Source organism: Erpetoichthys calabaricus, chromosome 2, assembly GCF_900747795.2.
Source record: "Erpetoichthys calabaricus chromosome 2, fErpCal1.3, whole genome shotgun sequence".
Taxonomy (NCBI): Eukaryota; Metazoa; Chordata; class Cladistia; order Polypteriformes; family Polypteridae; genus Erpetoichthys; species Erpetoichthys calabaricus.
The window spans coordinates 97,539,490-97,558,566 of record NC_041395.2 but is presented as its reverse complement, the minus strand read 5'-3'; the positions used below and the strand labels follow the sequence as shown (position 1 = coordinate 97,558,566).

The 19,077-nt window shown below is 35.9% G+C and overlaps 1 protein-coding gene across 1 annotated transcript in view; it reads right to left on the bottom strand.

Annotated features, from left to right (window-relative positions):
• The window catches only part of LOC114645310 (mucin-5B-like), a 58,250-nt gene extending 45,559 nt beyond the window's left edge, over positions 1 to 12,691 (bottom strand). The window contains exons 1-11 of the mRNA XM_051922502.1: positions 12,525 to 12,691; positions 9,597 to 9,674; positions 8,665 to 8,926; positions 7,578 to 7,692; positions 7,331 to 7,421; positions 7,131 to 7,237; positions 5,864 to 6,080; positions 3,940 to 4,065; positions 2,627 to 2,744; positions 1,360 to 1,498; positions 434 to 544 (exon numbers count right to left, since the gene is read on the bottom strand). Of these exons, the coding sequence (XP_051778462.1) occupies positions 434 to 544; positions 1,360 to 1,498; positions 2,627 to 2,744; positions 3,940 to 4,065; positions 5,864 to 6,080; positions 7,131 to 7,237; positions 7,331 to 7,421; positions 7,578 to 7,692; positions 8,665 to 8,926; positions 9,597 to 9,674; positions 12,525 to 12,594 (1,434 nt within the window). The 5' untranslated portion in view covers positions 12,595 to 12,691. The remainder of the gene's footprint in view (positions 1 to 433; positions 545 to 1,359; positions 1,499 to 2,626; positions 2,745 to 3,939; positions 4,066 to 5,863; positions 6,081 to 7,130; positions 7,238 to 7,330; positions 7,422 to 7,577; positions 7,693 to 8,664; positions 8,927 to 9,596; positions 9,675 to 12,524) is intronic.
• Between the last annotated feature and the right edge of the window lie 6,386 nt (positions 12,692 to 19,077).

The following is a 19,077-nucleotide window of genomic DNA, read 5'->3' as shown; positions in this document are numbered from 1 at the left end:
GTTATTTTTCATTATGTTTTAGTCATTATCATCATGCCCAGGGTGTGTTCTGAATATTGTTGCACATGTGTCTGCTTGGTGAGGATATTAAGAAGTAAAAAGTAAAATGCAGAGTAAATTCCTACTGGGGTCAAATTTGAAACAATGTGATCCACAAATTGTCCTACTGGTCTTCACTTGCTACTGACAGCCTTAATATCATGTCTAGTTGCTTATGTAAATGTGCACTACATGTTGCTTAATTCCTTCATTTTTAAATAGTGCCATTCAATAGATTATGTTACTTCAAAATGTTTGACACATATACAACTATGATGCATTTATTTCTAGGATTATGAATGGTTAAGCAACTCAACTTTGGATAGAAATTATAAGGGTTGTATGATAAAAAATAACATAATGACAGCATTCAGGCTTGTTACAATGCACTTACTTGCTCTCCATCTTCAGATGTAACAAACACACTCTTCAAGCAGGTCTCTGTGTCAGTAAGGCCACACTTCACAAGCTCAGCCGCAATAATAAAACCATCACCTTTGCAGTTCTAAATAACAATATGAGAAAAACGGAAAAGTTCTTTTTTAGAAAAATGGAATCTAAAACACAAATAATTAACTATGTGTTTTTCAGGTAACATACTGTACATTTAGTTTATCAAGAAGAACATTACTTCAACACACAGAAAGTCTTGATTATACAGTAGAATATTTATATACGTGTTGATTGTAGCTTTTGTGGTACAAACAGCCTCAGTGCCTTTAGACCTCCTTTCAGTTCTTGTTGCTTTATTGAATAACTGGGAATTTTCTCCAGATTTGCTTAACATGTTTCTGCTTGCTAAATTCCCTACAGATATGGTTATGGAAGCAAAATGATGCAGTACTTGTGTGGCTAGTGCATCTTTCAGGAGGTGCCACTCATTTAATTGTCGACATTTAAACATAGGCAGCCCAGAAGTTACATATTTTCTTAATACATACAGTATCTTACATATCTAAGCTACTGATGTCTGTATTAGAAAGTGGATGTATCGACACTTTAGTAAATCTTACCTTTTAGATCATTTAAATAAACTGTAGGCATTAAATAGATGATTTTACTGCCTCTCTACACCACAACATTCATGCAGTAAGTGGACCCTATAGTCAGTAATACAGTTATTGAGTCTTTTATCACTATAATTTCCATATAACCTACAAAAAGACCCATTAACATTAAACAGACATTTGTATGTATTTGGTTAAAAATGTATAAGATTTTATATTTTATGTGAATAATGTTGAATATAGCAATGTATAATAGAGATTAGGTTTTGTTAGGAATGCCAGATATAAGATTAATTACTTCAAAAATACAAACCTTGCTTATTATGTAGGTACAATCCCCATGAAATGTGAAATGTTTCCCATCATAAGAGGTGATGTGAGAGCCACCCTCAATAGAGCAGGTTGCAGGACAATCCAGATCTTTGCAGGCCCACTGTCCACCAGAACAGGTGCTGTGGAGAACCACACAAAATTACTGTGCAAGAGAAGTCATTGGAGATGACACAAAGGTACTGTGCACTTTTAACTTGTACTTTTTACTGATTTGTTAAGAAAGTCATTTAAGTCTCTGTTAAAATGTTTATAAGCTTTCAAGTTCACATTAATTAGGAGTTTTAACTACTTTATTTTACCTGAAGCAGCCTTTTTAATTGGGAAGAGTAGAAATGAAAATGATGCCTAATTCTTTACAAATGACATAAATTTTCTACAGTTTACATTAACAAATATGCTAGGACATCCTGCAGCTGTACATCATACCTATATGAGGTTTTTCAGCAAGTTCTGTACACTTGCTTGTTAAAATATGTCAAAGTAACAGAACCTTTTTTTCTCACCTTCTCCACTCTTATATTGCATTTTAGTATTTCTTGGCCAATCTACAGAAGAAACTAATTTCTTTCTTTCTTTCTTTCTTTCTTTCTTTCTTTCTTTCTTTCTTTCTTTCTTTCTTTCTAGCTAAATGAACTAATTTACATAATACCTACCCATCTCTTTTGAAAAGGCAATACAGTGATATACTGTAAGACAGAGGAAGAGCCAATAGGGACCACATGAAAAAACACTTCATGGTAATGAAAAGGAGTCTTTCTAATGGTTAACATAAGTAAATAGGAGCTTCAGGGAGTGATAGAGCTATAGTTGTTTATATCCAGGTGCCAAAAAATTCAACTTTAAAGGGAACCCATTAAGGCAAAAGGGGGCATCTAAGGTTATTAGGTGACATTCTGTAAGGCACATGACCATTTAAAAGAGTACACAAATATCAGAAACTAACACTGCTGGACTGTTCCTTACACCAAAAATAACTTAACAATGAACTAAAAAAAAATTGTATGCAAGATTTTATTTACCCGTGGGGAAATATAGTTTATTTGGAATTTGTTTCCATTGAAAAATTATATCTAACCATTCTTTCCTTGGATTTTGGTAAGATAAACTCCTATGGTTTTATGTTCTTGTTTGGGATGCCCCTCATTATAGTAAAAGTATCCCAAAGACAAATGAAATAATACTTTTTTGAAACCTTGAAATAAAAATACATTTTAACAAAGGAGCAAAAACGTGAAAGATATAATTACCATTTGCGACAGTCACTGGAGTAAGAGTCGCCAGGAGCGTATATTTTTCCATCGTACTTACAGGAACACTCTTGTAAAGGAACACAACCACCACCCTTAACATCATCCAGCACAGTGCCTATAGAGAAATGTAAGGTTTATTGGTATTGTCAAACATACCACACCACATTTCCAGATGCATTATCAAATGTTACCTATAATTTAAAAAATCAGGAGTTTTCTTCCCTCGACTTTTAAGTATACTCAGATATAGAGATGGATATTTGAGGAGTAAACCGCAACATCATGATTAAAATTTTTGTATTATGCACATTAAAGAACCATCAATAACAAATCATATTAAATTAATAATATATTGAACAATTATTATAAAAGTAAAGGTGAATAAATCAGACTCTGCAGCTGCATAAATAAAAGGTAAAGTACCACTTCCAGTGGATGATAGAAATCTGCGTTTTGTACCTAATACTTGAATGCAAAATTTGATTGACCTAAGTGAAGGTGTACTCAAGTTATTGTGTTCACACACACACACACCCACACATACACTTAGATAGACACACGGACATAATTCCAAAAATGGTATGTTAGGACTCAGGGAGGTCTTAAACGTCAAGATTCATCAAAATCTCGAAACAGAATTTTTGGAGGATTCCAATACTTTCCCTATACTTCGTATATGAGAAAGTAAAAATTAGCAAGATGACTCTATTAATTACATTGTTACTTCTCACTGAGACACACAATTAATACAGAATAGTATGGTAAAAAAAGATTTAAAATATCTGATATGAAATAGTCATAGCAGATCTGGCAATCCACCTTTCTTGTTATCTTTTTAAAAACATTATAAAAATCTAGTTTCAACACACCTTTCTTTCAGTACAGTGAACGTAGGACAAAATAGATGAGTACAACTGAGTATGAATATGAATGCATCTCAGTATTTTTCGTTTTTCTGTACTTAGTGTGGTTTTTGTGCATATCACCATATGTCATAATTGTTCATTTTTGAATTTTGATGCCTATAGAGGGGTTCAGGAGAATATAAATACATAATAACTGTAAAAAGAAATAAAAAGTAACAGTTTCCTTTCCACTAAAATGTTTATTCTCCCATTAGGACAATTTGGTGGTCAGCAGGAGTGTCAAAAACAGAGACATTATAAAAAAAATGCATAATTTTGAATCTAATAAATAAATAACTGAACATGGATGCTGATGATATAATTACAAGCTGTTCACAATAAAAATAAAATAAATCCATAAAGAAATGTTCTAAAGCTATAAAATTGCAACTCCACTGTTATTACCTGGAGGACAGAAGCAGCCATCGATACAGTGCTCCTCGCAGAGGTGACTTCTATCTGGATTTGAGCAGCTGTCTGCACAAGATACTCCACACTCTTGATACTCCATGTTAAATGGACATTTCTTAGCTAGAAAGCAAAAACAAGAATTATTTAATATTAGGTAGTACATTCTTGGCAAATGCATTGGAGTGTTATGATGCACTGTAAATGAATTGACGGTACAACCTGTTTCAGAAGGTGGAGTGTCGCTAGCATATTATACTGAAGAGAAGCTACAGTGGACATGGACATCAGGACTAAAGAAATGTTAACTTTACCCAACTATCTAGACAAGTACTGGATTTTCTGTATGTTAGAGCAAATAGATTTGTAAGGTCATGAGTTCAACTCCATGTCAAAAATAGCTTGCTACAGGCACACTGCAAAAATATTAGTGTTAAAATAAATTTAGGGTCCTAGTCCACTGCATACAACATTATACAAACATAAAAAGGTAGTGAGTTGATATGCTCAAATGCCATACTTTTAACTGTTTATTTGGCACCTAATGTAAAGTTGGGTTTTAGTAATTTTTTAAATAACAATAAACTCCATTATTATTTCATGTATTTATATTCAATCTATATATGTAAAATTGAATTTCTGTATGTCTATTAGAGAATCACACAAAGCCTGTTTGCACCAATTTCTACAAATCTTTGAAGTTATTAATTAAATTTAGAATATAGACTAATGAAATGAGATTTTCTATGCATAAACACATAGAAAAAAAAATAAAAATTGAGACAACCTCACTAAAAGTTGCTATGTTCGTTGTACTTTAACACATTTTCATTTTAATATCTCCAGAAAACAATGTGATATTGCTGTGATCTTTAATTCAAAATAACTTATACTGATAGCTTAACAAAAAAAGAAAATTCTAGGTGTTTATGTTGACCACAATAATTACTGAAAACTTTGAAATAGTTAATCATGTTGAAAAAAAACAATATTTTTATGTTTGCTGCTAACTCTTTAACGACTGATTGTATTAAAAATCCGTTCCCTCTTTTCTGAATATTCATTTCATAGCAAAAAAAATTGTCTAGGGCAAATAATAAGCAAGTACCGTAAATACCCAATTTGTGTCGAGATTTACAATTGTGTTGGAGTAATAAATGTCTTTTGAGACTACAGGAGTGAGATGGGGTGGACACCTTGTGGTGATTCAGCAGGAGTGCTGCCCAGAAAAACGTGTACAACTAGACTTTCTCTTGTCTCTCAGCTATCAAGTTGTACATTATGACTGTGGTGCATTTCAAGCACTCTGTAAAATTTCAAAATTATTACTGTTCTGCAAATTGTTATTTGCTTCAGAATTACTTATTTCTCTAAATCTGGACCAGGATTCAATTTTTGGACTGCTGAGCTGTAGGTTAGTATTGCTAGTTACTGTGTCAACATATTGCACTTGGAGAAAGTAGTTATTAATTTTTTTTTTCATTTTTCTCATTAATTTTTTCAAAAATTTGTGTTTTAACTATTTCATTTTATTTATTTTTTTAAATAGTCATATTTTTATTAATATTAACCATTTTATTTGCTATAATTTGTGATATGGCTCTGTGGTTAGTTTTGCTCTCTAACAGCTCTTGGAGAATGGGTTTGAAATTTGGCCAGTTTGGTTTTTGGGGGTTTCATGCTCTTAAAATGATTTCTCCAGATTTTCCTTTCACATCATAATGATAGACTAGGTTAACTGGTAACTTTTAATATCTCTATGGGAGTATATTAAGTATGTGGATTTAAATGGATCACTGTCTATTTTTCAGAAGAATTCTTCATTATGTTGGTATCTCTAGAGACGGTAAAATGGAAGAAGAATCTATGTGATATTTGTGAATGAAAGGCACCAGTGTTTGCTGTAGATAAGCAGACTTACCACAGAAGGTGGACGTTCTCCAGTTTTGAGGGGCTCCACCAGCATGCACACACTGTCTGGATAATTCAGACAGGGTGTTGCACAGGCAGTCCATACTGCTTGTCTCATTACAGTTGCACATGTCCTGAACACAGGCACTGACAAACTGGTCAAAGGCAACAAGTTCCATACAGCTGGCAAATGCAGGGTTAGAAATCAGCTGCTCACAAATAGGCATCTACAGATACCAGGGGAAAAAATGGAATTATTTACTAGTGAATAAAGAAGCACAGAATTATAAAATACATAAATGGTACAGTGCAACATGGTGATGTAGTAATTATTGCTGTTGCTTCACACACCAGATGTTTTGGGTTTGAATTTGTTCCTCTGATTTCTTAGTTTTTTCTCCTCCATCGCCAATGACATGCATGTTTGGTTCCAAATTGCCCTTGTGTTAATGTGGAGGTATGTGAGCTCTAAAATGGACTGCTACCCTGTTTGGGGTTTTTCCTTGCCTTGTGTCCAGTGCTGCTGTGATAATCTCTAGAACGTGAATCTTGACTGGGATTAAATAGATCTGAGAATGTTAAGTTATAAATCTTGCCTGAAGAAGGGGCCTGAGTTGCCTCGAAAGCTTGCATATTGTAATATTTTTAGTTAGCCAATAAAAGGTGTCATTTTGCTTGGCTTTTCTCTACAGTTCATAAAGATTGCCACACTGGTTAGTACTGCTTTGTCATGGCTGGTCCCAAGATAACATTCATTTTCTTATCTAATTTCTTCAATGAAGCACTACACCAAAAACAACTGGACTTAATCATTTGAAATTTTCAGGGTAAATTTCTTCACCTGTCGTTCAGAAACACTTCTGGGTGAGGTGGGAACCTGACAAAGCAGGGCTTTCCAGGTCCCATAACACCCCCTGGTGGTGGCCATGGGATCCAACCGGACTGAACCAAAGAACTCCATGATGCCCTGTGGGAATCCAGGGCACTGCCACAACCCAGAGGGTCTGCCATCTCACGATCCAAGGGTAACAATGCTCTGCACATGTTATCTCCCCCAGTCCTTCCAGGCTGCGGGGCCCGTCTGGGTCACAGAGTGAAAGTAATTTTTGCACATATTTTTAAAATGTATGAATTTATCTAAAGTATAGTATTATAGTTTGAATTTTACAAGGTCAAAGTCTGGAGGTTATAGATGACATTTAGGTAAAATTGAATATTTTCAGAAAAGATTTTTCCTGTTGTTGCAGGGCTTGGTTTTGTGAAAATGGCAGACTCACCAAATTAATGCAGTTGTCACTGGAGAATGGAAAAGGCTCCACACAGGTTTCTGTTGGATCATCCATCTTCCAGAAAGTGGAAAAGTCAATTGGGGTAATTTTCGTTTCTGCCAGACAAATAATATTCATACTATTGTGGTTTCCACAGGAGCTACAGTATGTGCTTTCATCCTACTTTAAAATATGATATACACTCTTACCTTCTTTAATGAAATCATTATAACCCAGGATACCATTGAAGTCACCACAGAGACCGCAAGTCTCATTCTGGTATTTTTCATCAATCTCTAGCTATATCAAAATAGGAAGATAAGTACAACAGTAAGAACAAATTAACTCAGCAGAGTTTGTTTCAAGTAATGGTGTGATAAAATGTAGTGTTTTATATTATACAGCACTGATTGAAAACTGTGTGCAGTTGCTTGTAGAAATCAATTGTTTTCATACCAGCATTGAGTCTTCTTCATTCCACCTGATCATCAGCCCCAGTTTAGCAGTGACTGTGATATATGAGTTGGCCTTCTCAATCAGGACTCCCGACTGGCTATATGGCAGCTGAACCCTACATTAAACAGAAGTCATTTTTGTTTATTCCAAATGCAGCATTTTCATTTTTATGACATTTTCTAGTATGTATTATATAAGCCATATCTGCATTATATCAAATCTGTTACATAATGTTCTGAACATGCGTTTAGTGACTATACTGCAACCCCACAGAACAATGACTTGTGGCAATCAGTGCAATATTTGCAAATTGTCTCTGTCATTTACTCTTCTGTCATTTTTACATACAGTATATACATATATGTATATATATATGTATACAGTACACCTAAACCACTCTAAATTCTCTAATATGAATGTTACGCCCAGCTATGAGAAAGCAAAAGAAACATTTATCAATAAATCTTTATCTTACAGTACCATTAATGACATGTGTCATCACAAGTTGCTTCAAATAACTACGGAGGTAATAATACTATATCTTGTTTAACCATTTAAACAGTACAGTTTTAAGAATAAACACACATAGTGAATACAATAAATATACCAATGGTAGACATCAAATTTATTTTGGAAGAATATTTCAGAGAATGTACTTAGCCATACAAATCCAAAACAGAATAAAACTGCAAAATGAAGTAGACAGAAACACTGATAAAGACAGTACCATGAGGTAGCTATGAAGATCAAATACAGCTACAGGACCAGTGTACAAAATAGGACACAAAGTAATAGGAAAGATGAGAACTTTTAAGGCTAGAAAAGCAAGTTAATATAATTCAGTGAAGTATTGACTGTACAATCATATGGAATGAATAGCTGAGACCTTGGAAGCTTGTCAATGAAGGGTCATAAAGAAAACACCAGAAGGGAATGCTGTTTATTTAGAATGGCCAAGATGGATAGATTATCACAAAAAAGATCTATGAAAACAGTCCCAGAATGACTGTTTGCTGAGAAATGCTATGTGGGTTTTTGGGACAGCAAGGTGATGTGTCAGATGATCTGATCTGATGGTCTAACTTACTGTTTGCTGTTAACTGAGATGAATCCCTGTGTAATCTCTACAATTGTACCATCAAGCTTCATGGTAATCTTGTTGATGATGGGGGCACCACTGACCACTGAACGCCTCATCTGAATGTTGAAGTCCTCATAAGTGCCCTTGCAGTGTGAAGTGAAGATGTAGTTACATGTTGTGGGCAACTGGAAGATTTCTCCATCAAACATTTTGAAGTGGTAGTTACCCCATGTGCTACACACTCGGCCGTTGTGAGCAGGGCTAATAGCTGTATGAACAACAAAAAGTAAACATTAAAATGAATTGGTTGAAAATGACACTTTATCCATCCATTTTCCAACCCGCTGAATCCAAACACAGGGTCACGGGGGTCTGCTGGAGCCAATCCCAGCCAACACAGGGCACAGAACCAATCCTGGGCAGGGTGCTAACCCACCACAGGACACACACAAACACACCCACACTAGGGCCAATTTAGAATCACCAATCCACCTAACCTGCATGTCTTTGGACTGTGGGAGGAAACCCATGCAGACATGGGGAAAACATGCAAACTCTACGCAGGGAGGACCCGGGAAGCGAACCCGGGTCTCCTAATTGCGAGGCAGCAGCGCTACCACTGCGCCACCATGCCGCCCATGACACTTTATGCCATTTAGAAATTAAATAATCAGTATAATAAATATTCTTAAAAACACAATGTATACAGTTAGTAACATTTACTTCAGTCAGACGTTCTATTCCTTTCCAGCTAAGGACTGGAATACATTGAGTTTAGACAAGAATCAGGCTTCTGAGGAAAATTCAAACACGTCTCCACACTAAGTGTAAAACTTAAAGCTCTGTATCTGCCCATTAATTCTTTACCAAGACAACTGTATGCTTCCAACTAAATAATATGTAATATGAAAAATTATAGTTAATACAAGGTACCTTACCAGATTTAATTGGAATGGTTTGCATTCCAGGGATGATAGTGAGCTGCTTTCCACCTTTGACCGAAATTGAGGGTGCATCTGGAAAGAAAACCACAAATGTATAGGCGTAACATATTTGATATTGATTATCAGAGACCAAGCCTTACCTATATGAAGAGCAGAGGAGAAAAAAACTATTTTTGCACAATGTGATACTGTATTTCATAGATTTCCATAGATTTGATTACATCTTGCCTGAAGAAGAGGCCTGTGTTGCCTTGAAAGCTTGCATATTGTAATCTTTTTAGTTAGCCAATAAAAGGTGTCATTTTGCTTGGCTTTTCTCTACATAGATTTCCAAATAAGACAATATGAAATGTGTACAACTGACAACTCACTTTGTGGAATGCCACAGTGCGTGAAAGTTTGTGTTGTAAGCATTTACTTGATGAGAGGTTAACTTCCAGCATAAAAGCAATTTCTGCTAAACCAGATCAGCTTTTAAGTGACTGTGAAAAACTCCTCTTCAGGGGTTGTTCACTGGTGCCATGTCTGTTTCTATGAGTTAAACTTTCCCAATCTTCAAATTATTTAGACAGAGACAATTAACAGGGGCATTACGAAGTCATGTTTTGTAAATGTCACAGACAATCAAAGCTCAAAAAGGTTAGTCAGTTTAGAATACTTTGCTTCTCCATAAATATTTGACAAACAATGCCTCCATGCACATTAACTATAATAAGACAAGAATTTTTTTTGTAATGATAAGAATGAATGTGGTGAATGCCTACACCGAGTGCAAACCTTTGGAAACCGAATTGGTAATCAGGTCTTAGGGTTTAAAAACATTAAACAGAACTGAAAATGATATTCCCCCTAAAAATATCTACATACTACTGACCAGTAAGGTTGGAAGCATCAACTAATCTTTACAGAAATGGAAAGGTATCAAAATAAAATGCCACAAAAAGCTTACTGGCCACAAATAATAGCATCTCAGTAACAGGAGAGTGCACCGTTGTGTGCCTCCATTATCACTCCAATATCATCAATGATTTATCAAACAAGATATGTCTTATGTACAGAAAGGAGGGATAATAATGAGGAGAACAATAGAGATAACAACAATACAAACAAAAGTCTGCTTCTCATCTGGGTCTGCAATGCCCCCACCTTTAACACTCAATCTAAGAATACTTAAAGTCTGGTAGAAGCTTGTGAAACTCCTAAACCTATAAAGTCACCTGTACAACATACTCTGTAGCAGCTCATGGCATTCCTCTACCTTTAAAGAGTAAGGTCTCCAACATAAATTTCAGTCCATCTTTCCATTATGGGAAAAAGACTCTCACCTTTTCCTAATGAAATCTTTTTGCTGTCATGTTATAGCACAGAGGAGTTTATTCTGTCCTCAGTCAAGTCCAGTAGGTTTTTTGTACTCAGTAATACCCTCAAGGAATTCACTTTTGTGGAACACACATGGCAGAACCATTGTTTCCATACCACTATGAAGACAACTTTTCTTGTCTTTTATTACACTTAAAACATTGGCAAAATCTCTGCTAATGAAAGTCGTTAAAGGATACTTAATAGTTAATTTAGGCGTTTAGAATCTTTTGATCTTGTGTCTGTATGGTAGTATAAGTTTGGATGAAAAACAGACAGACTATGGGAACCTCTATAACTTCCTGTTATATTTTTCATTACTTTTAGAAGTATGCATATGACCAAGTTTAAAAAATATATAATTTAAAGTTTAGATACAGTATTACATTTTTAAAACAGAGATATTGAAAACAGCACATTTTCAACAATACTTTCATGCAGTGTCTGAAGTGGACATACATAAGTACTGGTATTCTCTGCTTCAAGCACTGTGATCGAACAGCAGGGTGGGAGGCTGGAGCATGGGGAGTTGGCAGTTCCCACCTTGGATATGTGTGCTACGTGCTGGAGCACTCACAAACACTACCAGTATGTGTCAAGCACTGCTGGTACTCAGGTCAGAAATACTGAGAAGTGCCTGCGTACTGGCACACTTCAAGCCTTGAATTTATGCACTGGAAATGTACATTACTGGCAAAAATAGAAAAAGTCTCCAAAGCACAACCAGATTCCCAAAAGCTCATTCAAGGCAGTCCAATAATGACTCGATTGTGTAATCATTTATCCACATGGTTTTTGCCATTTAAGTATAATGTGCAGCTACATGAGAAACTCAGAACTTTATCACTATTGAAATCATTTCTTACTTTACATAGTCAAGAGCATAGTCAAGTATCTAAAAATGACCTGCACACTAGTGGAGCTTAAACAGTGTACACATAAAGCTTTGTCCAATACATATTCACGGCACTATAAAATACATCAATACTTTAGTTATTGAAATGTATTTACAGTCATTTACATCACACAATAATCTTAATAAGCAGCATTTTCATTTCTATTTTCAAAATATCTTCTCTATCATTTACAGTTAGTGATTTTTTTCCTTTATATTTTTAAGATTAATTAATACAGCGGTTTGTTTGTGCTGTAACACGTAACTTCAGCTATACAAACCATTTATGCATTATGTTAATAACATTACACACAAATTATCTGGTGGCATTTCAGGAGGCTTTTATTGGCAACTATGCCAATCCATTAACATACATCTAGAGCATTGTAATATTATTTGATTATTTCTAAAATTTGGCAGTTTATTCAAAGATTCCTTTTTCTTTTATTACTTAGCTCTTATCATCACTTCCACCAAATACTAATCTGCTGTTTGCTCAGCATTACTTCCTAATGTACACACACATCATTTTTTTTCTTGAACTCTGCTTTAACGGTTATAATTATTTCTTATTGAATAAAAGCTTGGAATTTTCTGTTTGATTTGTTTTTTAGTTAAAAGTGACTTAGTATTAATAGCATTTCCCGATAAGGTTTTATCTCTCCTACCTTTTTGTGTAGCACCATGGCTGATGGATAACATCCATGTCAGGATACACAGAAGTACTCCCTGACCCATGACTCCCTGTGGTTAGTTGACTTGCTTACCACAGGTACATTCAGCAAGGTGAAGTCACAGGGGTTCTTTCCACTTTTTATAGCAGGGACCTGGTTGCCTTAACTAGTCCAGGGTAAAGGTGGAGCCTCTTACTGACGCACCTTGAGGAGAGGCCAAATAGGTGTGAGAAAACTTGGTCTGAAAAGATTTCTTAAGATATCAGTAGCAAGCAGATAATGGAGTTACACATGTCCTGCCTCACTCAGTAGTTTGATGATCAAAGCCATGCTGAATGTGAAATAGATGATATTGTACATGCCAGCTTTACCAGACTGATTTTATATTGAGTTACTTTAACTGTGCTTTCCAAAGAGCAATCTAATGTAGCTGGGCAGGCAGTAGCTGTATTTGTTTCTTTATATACAGGATATATAAACAATACAGGATTTTATGTCCATAGTCTGATCAAAGCAGAGGGCTGTGATTGATGTGGAAGAATCCCTGTATCCATCCAAACATTATCCAACCCACTATATCCTAACTACAGGGTCACGGGGGTCTGCTGGAGCCAAACCCAGCCAACACAGGGCGCAAGGCAGGAAACAAACCCTGGACAGGGCGCTAGCCCACCACAGAGAATCCCTGTATATGCATTCTAAATCTCAGTGTAGAGACGTGGAGAAAGAAGTGAGCATTTTTGCCATAAAAAACAATATTGCTTAGCAGTTACACCATTTTCATATAAAACTCTTCTTAGACGTGGAAACAGACTAAGAGAAGGATAAAAATTAAATAGAAATACTGTAATAGACGAATGCCCTGCCATCCTGTCTAGATTTGATTTCTGCTTAGTGTTTAATAGTATAGAGCAGTGGTCCCCAACCTTTTTGACAGCAAGGACCACTTTATTAGATGCAAATTTTTCCACGGACCGGTCGGGGGGGTTGGTTGGGGGGGGGGGCAGTTTTATACACAATTTACATAACATTTCTATTATTATTAAAGTTATTAAGCAGTTCGCATACGTTTGCAATCTGAGATTTTTCTTCTTTTTTTGCATATAACAAAGACATATGCTTTACATTTGCCAATCCAACAGATTGCACATCACAAACATTAACACTGCAATCTTTTTTTCGTGTCTGCCGTTTCTATAGGAGGGTGACAATGAGTTAAATTCCAATGGATGTTTTTCAAATGTTGACAAGCAATAAGCAAAAGGAATCACTGAAAACCACAGACAACAAAGACAGCAAAAAAAAAAAAAAACAGTACGAGGAAAGTTCGAAGAAAGAGATTTTTTACAGTGTTTCTGTTTGGGGATCGTTGTGCAAACGTGCACAACTGAGCTGCGACCACAGATCTAACTGCTCTGTAGTGGGCCGCGGACCGGGGGTTGGGGACCCCTGGTATAGAGGATAAGATCCCACAGCCTAAAAATGAAAAAAACAGGTTAAAAATTTGACAAATTATATTTGCTCTCTAACTGTGGTATTTGTTTCTTATTCCATGCATACACAATTAACTACACTTTACACAATGTTAATTCGCAATTTATTTTTCAATTTTTATTTGCGTACTTTGCATCATTAAAGATAGTGTTGCATTTGAACAAGACAAGGTACAAAAACACAGTTAACAATGTAGGTATAGAACCATCCAGGATAAATAATAACAATAACCAAACAAGTTTTGCTTCTTTATGAAGAACATGTTTGTGGCCACATTCCATATTATGCAACTCACATCGCTAAGATCTTATCCCAAATCCAGTCCCAGGATTTACACTCTTCAAAATGACTTACATATGTGTAATGCAACATAGACATGGATGTTACGAGTCTCTAGATGTTTCATATCCATGACTGGGTCTCTTCTAGAGTGTTCCACAGATTTGATGATATTGTGTGTTTTCTGTTTCATTAAATGGATTCAGCTTTATCCAAGTTTTCCGGATGTCAGTAACTACACTTTCCCTGTAAGATTTTTTTTTTATTATCTGAACCTCTAAACAGAATGTATGCAAATTAACTTATTTAATAAGCTATTCAGTTAATAGTCTTCATGGTTTTCAATAGATATTGTTGTTTCATTTAATTTTGGTTACACTCAAAAAATTCACAAAACACTAACAGCAAACATTAACTGTTCCTGAAAGTAACTCTTGATCTATCTAACATTCTGTGCAAAATAATACAAAACATCACCTGCCAATTTCAAAACAAAACTCAAATCTCATAACTCAAAACAAAACAAAACTTGACCCTGGGATTAGGATATGAAATGGCAAACAAGTTCATATCACTCCAAGACCATTGTAGCTAATAGGCTCAGTGCACTGGAAAACTCTGGAAAAAATCACCATGTCATTTTCTAGGGTTATCTTCTGTTCTCATAATTATTTATTGTTAAGATCACAAAGAAAATCTAACTTTGTTAATGTTTCAGATGTGTTCCACATTTCTTGTGACTGAGCAAACATCTTTAATTTCTCTCCATCTGCTTTCCAGCGTAAGTAACTTAAGGATTCATTTAATCATAAATGCAGTTGATTCTTATACTGTTACCTACTGCATACATGCCGCTCATGTTTTTAAGATTGTTACAGAGAACATGCTCAGGATCAGGATTCAGAAGGTACCTTGCAGGAAGAGCTATTGAAAAGATTGGATAAATGTAATATCTAGGATCAGTGGTAGCCCAAGATGAAACATTAGATTCAGAGACAATCCATAGAGTGCAGTGTGGAGGGAACAACTGTAAGAAAGTATCAGGAGTACTGTCTGATCCAATAATTACAGTGAAGATTAAGGTGCGGTTTTTAAGACAGTGGTAAGACCAGCAGTGATATATGGAGATGAGAAATGGGAGTGCAGAAGAAAAACTTAGATGTGGCAGAAAAGAGAGTTATGAAAAAAGATAGAATAAGAAATGAGACAATCAGAGTTACAACAAAAGTGGGAGAGATATCTAAGAAAGTACTGGAAAGGAGGTTGAAGTGATATTAACATAAGATGAGGAGAGACAATGAGTATGTGGGCAAAAGAGTAATGGGAATAGAAGTACAGGAGAAGAGAATGTAAGGAATAGATAAAAAAGAAGATTTGAAGGAAAGGGTCTGACTGGGGATGAAGTGCAGTACTGAGCTGTATGGAGAAGGTTGATCAAACACATCCAACTCCCATAGAAGTAGGTAAAAGAGGAAGAGGAGGAAGAAGAAGAAGACAGAGAACACACTAAACTGTATTCCTGTTTGAAATGGAAATGTGAACAGTCACACACATAGTAATCTACAATTCATTAATGCTAAAGGCTCACACCACCTCCTATAAACTCTGTTTTTATTTATCAATTCACTTAGTTCTACATTTATCCATAATCTTTTCCAGCACCTCCCCTATAAAAACAACTATAGATCCTTCCACCTATGTTGTGGCATATCATATCAACTTTTGGCTTATGGCTCTAACACAGATACAAGTCATAAATTCAATTAGATGTGCTTGTTGACAAATATTATGTTCAAACAGGATTCCTATTGAACAGAGCAGAATGTGTGGCAAAGATCTTAATGTTTCTTGAGGGAACAAAACAAAATTATAGTAACTGCTGTTAGCAAAGGTCAGTAGCCTCATGTATAAATCTTGCTTACACAGAAATGTGCGTAAGCTCTTTCATATGCAAAAGTCGGGATTTTATAAAACACAAACTTGCAACTCCAGGTGTCAGGACAATGAAGTGAACAGAAACTGAAATGTTCTCTCAATCCAGTTGTCTTCAATATTGGTTAAAACATTAAATGTATCCATTGGGTGTTAATTGCCTTAGTGTGTAGATAGATTTTGTCTATAAAAAGGGTGTACCGTAAGATGTAACTGGCAATGTTAGTGTTACCAAAAAGCTAACCATCACATACAGCAAGAACCCGAAGTCTGCTTTTCAGATTATTTTGATCAAATAAAGCAACCATGATTTCAGCTGAGTCACCTCATAAAAACATTAGTTAGGCACATTAGAGCATCACATATTAATTGTATATTAATTGAATGAAAGTGCTTTTTTAAAAAGCAAAATCACTCTGTGACGATGCCTTTTTTTGTAAAATTTGTGCAGTTAATTGTAATGATTACTTCAGGAAACTCAGCTCTTCCTTGCTTTTGCAGCATGCACAGAGGCTCATTGTGGTCTGACTTTACATGTATTTAAGCACAATTAAACCACCACGGGGGACAGAAATCCAAAGGAGTAACTACTATACAGTGGTGTGAAAAACTATTTGCCCCCTTCCTGATTTCTTATTCTTTTGCATGTTTGTCACACAAAATGTTTCTGATCATCAAACACATTTAACCATTAGTCAAATATAACAAGTAAACACAAAATGCAGTTTTTCAATGATGGTGTTTATTATTTAGGGAGAAAAAAAATCCAAACCTACATGGCCCTGTGTGAAAAAGTAATTGCCCCCTTGTTAAAAAATAACCTAACTGTGGTGTATCACACCTGAGTTCAATTTCCGTAGCCACCCCCAGGCCTGATTACTGCCACACCTGTTTCAATCAAGAAATCACTTAAATAGGAGCTGCCTGACACAGAGAAGTAGACCAAAAGCACCTCAAAAGCTAGACATCATGCCAAGATCCAAAGAAATTCAGGAACAAATGAGAACAGAAGTAATTGAAATCTATCAGTCTGGTAAAGGTTATAAAGCCATTTCTAAAGCTTTGGGACTCCAGCAAACCACAGTGAGAGCCATTATCCACAAATGGCAAAAACATGGAACAGTGGTGAACCTTCCCAGGAGTGGCCGGCCGACCAAAATTACCCCAAGAGCGCAGAGACGACTCATCCGAGAGGTCACAAAAGACCCCAGGACAACGTCTAAAGAACTGCAGGCCTCACTTGCCTCAATTAAGGTCAGTGTTCACGACTCCACCATAAGAAAGAGACTGGGCAAAAACGGCCTGCATGGCAGATTTCCAAGACACAAACCACTGTTAAGCAAAAAGAACATTAGGGCTCGTCTCAATTTTGCTAAGAAACATCTCAATGATTGCCAAGACTTTTGGGAAAATACCTTGTGGACTGATGAGTCAAAAGTTGAACTTTTTGGAAGGCAAATCTCCCGTTACATCTGGCGTAAAAGGAACACAGCATTTCAGAAAAAGAACATCATACCAACAGTAAAATATTGTGGTGGTAGTGTGATGGTCTGAGGTTGTTTTGCTGCTTCAGTACCTGGAAGGCTTGCTGTGATAGATAGAACCATGAATTCTACTGTCTACCAAAAAATCCTGAAGGAGAATGTCCGGCCATCTGTTCGTCAACTCAAGCTGAAGCGATCTTGGGTGCTGCAACAGGACAATGACCCAAAACACACCAGCAAATCCACCTCTGAATGGCTGAAGAAAAACAAAATGAAGACTTTGGAGTGGCCTAGTCAAAGTCCTGACCTGAATCCAATTGAGATGCTATGGCATGACCTTAAAAAGGCGGTTCATGCTAGAAAACCCTCAAATAAAGCTGAATTACAACAATTTTGCAAAGATGAGTGGGCCAAAATTCCTCCAGAGCGCTGTAAAAGACTCATTGCAAGTTATCGCAAACGCTTGATTGCAGTTATTGCTGCTAAGGGTGGCCCAACCAGTTATTAGGTTCAGGGGGCAATTACTTTTTCACACAGGGCCATGTAGGTTTGGATTTTTTTTTCTCCCTAAATAATAAAAACCACCATTTACAAACTGCATTTTGTGTTTACTTGTGTTATATTTGACTAATGGTTAAATGTGTTTGATGATCAGAAACATTTTGTGTGACAAACATGCAAAAGAATAAGAAATCAGGAAGGGGGCAAATAGTTTTTCACACCACTGTATATCTATTTTACAATGCATTGAGAAGAGTAAGAAGAAGCAGACACAAACAAGGAGAACATCAGCAGTTATTTAATTCTACTTCAAGCACTGATTATACCATTCCATACTGATGGCACGACACAGCTCAGCGATCACTTAGAGATTCCTGACCAGTCAATCAGTTCACAATGAAAAGTAAAATATCCTATGGTCATTAAAACCTGTAACAGAACAAGGAATGCATGACTTCTGCATTGTAGTTTCTGTAATGTAGGCTCCAATTCAGCACACAAATCTAAGAGGACAGCTCTAGGAAATCTAAATTGGCCAAAAATAAAAGAACAGTTTCCGGGAGTGCAGTATTTAAAAAAAAGTACTTATATAACTTCCAGTACAAGAAATATTGTGATTTATCCATGGAACAATATGCTATTTTGCTCATACAATGCTGTTAGTTACCTTCTGTGTGCTTTATAAAGACACTTGTTCAGTGTTCTTCTAGATCTATCCATTTTAAAAAGATAGCCCTTAACAATGACATGTGTCTAATATCGCTATGTACTGTATACAGCAAAGCTGCTACATAGTATCAGATGAATCACTTTGCTTATCATTCCAAAATGAAATCCATGGCTTTGTGCAGGACGCA